Source organism: Pteropus alecto, unplaced genomic scaffold (genome assembly GCF_000325575.1).
Source record: "Pteropus alecto unplaced genomic scaffold, ASM32557v1 scaffold8, whole genome shotgun sequence".
Taxonomy (NCBI): domain Eukaryota; kingdom Metazoa; phylum Chordata; class Mammalia; order Chiroptera; family Pteropodidae; genus Pteropus; species Pteropus alecto.
In genome coordinates this window covers 24,664,508-24,666,410 of record NW_006494609.1, presented here as the reverse complement: position 1 = coordinate 24,666,410, position 1,903 = coordinate 24,664,508, and the positions used below count along the sequence as shown (strand labels likewise).

Sequence of the window (1,903 nt, the reverse complement as noted above, 5' to 3'; positions counted from 1 at the left end):
ACCCCCCGCCCCAACCGAAGGCATCCCCAGGACCGGTCCTTCTGGGACTCCCTCTCCTGCAGCCACCCCTGCCCGCCTTGGCCCCCCAGCGTGGTTGTGGGGGGCTGGCGTGGACAGAGCAGTGTCTGCCCATGCCACGTATCCGGCGCCCGCACCGGGCCCCGGGGCGCCTGCTGGCAGAGGTCGTGCTGACCTCTCATCTCTCACCTCCAACGCAGATACCAACGACTGCAGCCCTCCGCCTTGGTGAGTGGCGGCGGGGGGGGGGGGGCGGGGGCGGGCGGGGGGCCGGCGGCGGGGGGCGAGGGGGAGGAGAGGTGGTGATTTCGCGGACGGGCCCACGAGATGACGGGCGAGCTTGCCCCACTGTCATGCTGCCCTGCATCGATGGCGTCAACTGGTTCCGCTGCGAGTGTCCGCCCGGCTTTGCAGGCCCCGACTGCCGCATCAGTGAGGCCCGGGGCGGCCGGGCGGGCGGCGCGCTGGGGCCCCAGCCCCGGGGCCAGGGGACCACGAGGGCTCACGCTCCCTGAAGGGCGGTGTGGACGCAGCCACTTCTGGCCTCGCTCCAAGCCTCAGTTTCTCCCCCTGTCTGTGCCCTGCCGACCACCCGCGTTTGCCCCCGCCCGGCGGCCGGCGCTGCCCCTAAGGCCGCAGACTGAGGTGTTTGTTCCCCAGAGGCCTCTACCCGTCACGTCACAGGAGGGGTTAGAAGAGGGTGGTTAGCCTGAGGCCGGGGACGGCGCCAGCGCCAGGCCCAGCTCGGAGACCGCACGGGGCAGACCGAGCCCCGAGCTGGCCCGGGGGCTGCTGCTCCAACCGGCACGGCTGCTGTCCCTGCAGACATCGACGAATGCCAGTCCTCACCCTGCGCTTACGGGGCCACGTGCGTGGACGAGATCGACGGCTATCGCTGCAGCTGCCCGCCAGGCCGGGCCGGCCCCCGGTGCCAGGACGGTAGGTGGGGAGCACCGTGCCGGGGGTGGCCGTGCCAGGCGGGACGAGGGCCAGGCCGGGCTTCCAGGCCATGGCGCCCAGCGCTGAGCCCACCCCTGCTCCCCACAGTGATCGCGTTCGGGAGGCCCTGCTGGTCACAGGGCCTGCCCTTCCCGCACGGGAGCTCCTGGCTGGAGGACTGTAACAGCTGCCGCTGCCTGGATGGCCACCGGGACTGCAGCAAGGTGCCAGGGGTCCCTGCCCAAGAGCCCCCCAAGCAGCCCTGCCCTGCCTGGGTCTGAAGCCCTGGTGCCCCTGTCCGTGACCCCGAGGCTCTTCCCGTGGGACCTGGGAGCTGGTGCTGCGAGGAGGCAGGCCAGGGAAGAGGGCCTCTGGCACAGCCAGGCTCCCCGCCTCATTGTGCAGTTGGGGAAACTGAGGCTTGACCCTGCTAAGGCTCCAGGAGCCCCAGGCCTGTGAGCCACTGACCCCACCCTTCCTCGGGACCACCCTGCTGTGGCCGGGCCCTTTCCGGAGGGAGCTAGGGTCAGCCCGGGGCCCGGGGCGGTGGGCTGGCCGTGGCCCTGGACGTGCCGACCTGACCGTCTGTCTCCTGCCCGGCGCCCGCACGTGTCCGGGGTCCTCCTGCGCGTGGCCCGCGTCCCTCTCTGTGTGCGTGCCTGACCCAGGTGTGGTGTGGGCGGAAGCCTTGCCTGCTGGCCGGCCGGCCGGACAGCCCGAACGCCCAGTGCCCAGCGGGGCAGTGGTGCCGGGAGAAAGCCCCAGGCCAGTGCCTGCAGCCGCCCTGTGCAGCCTGGGGCGAGTGCGACCCCGCGGGCCCCCCGCTGCCCAGCACGTCCTGCCTGCCGAGCTCTGGTCACCTGGACCGCAACTGCGCACGCCTCACCCTGCACTTTGACCGCGCCCAGGTGCCCCAGGTAAGCGCCCGGAGGCGGCGCCCGCATGT

The 1,903-nt window shown here is 72.6% G+C and overlaps 1 protein-coding gene across 1 annotated transcript in view; it reads left to right on the top strand.

The window, feature by feature from the left end:
- JAG2 (jagged 2) overlaps window positions 1-1,903 on the top strand; it is a 15,016-nt gene that overhangs the window by 10,512 nt on the left and 2,601 nt on the right. Inside the window, exons 11-14 of the mRNA XM_025042132.1 lie at window positions 346-450; window positions 844-957; window positions 1,066-1,181; window positions 1,626-1,874. Coding sequence (XP_024897900.1) covers window positions 346-450; window positions 844-957; window positions 1,066-1,181; window positions 1,626-1,874 — 584 coding nt within the window. The remainder of the gene's footprint in view (window positions 1-345; window positions 451-843; window positions 958-1,065; window positions 1,182-1,625; window positions 1,875-1,903) is intronic.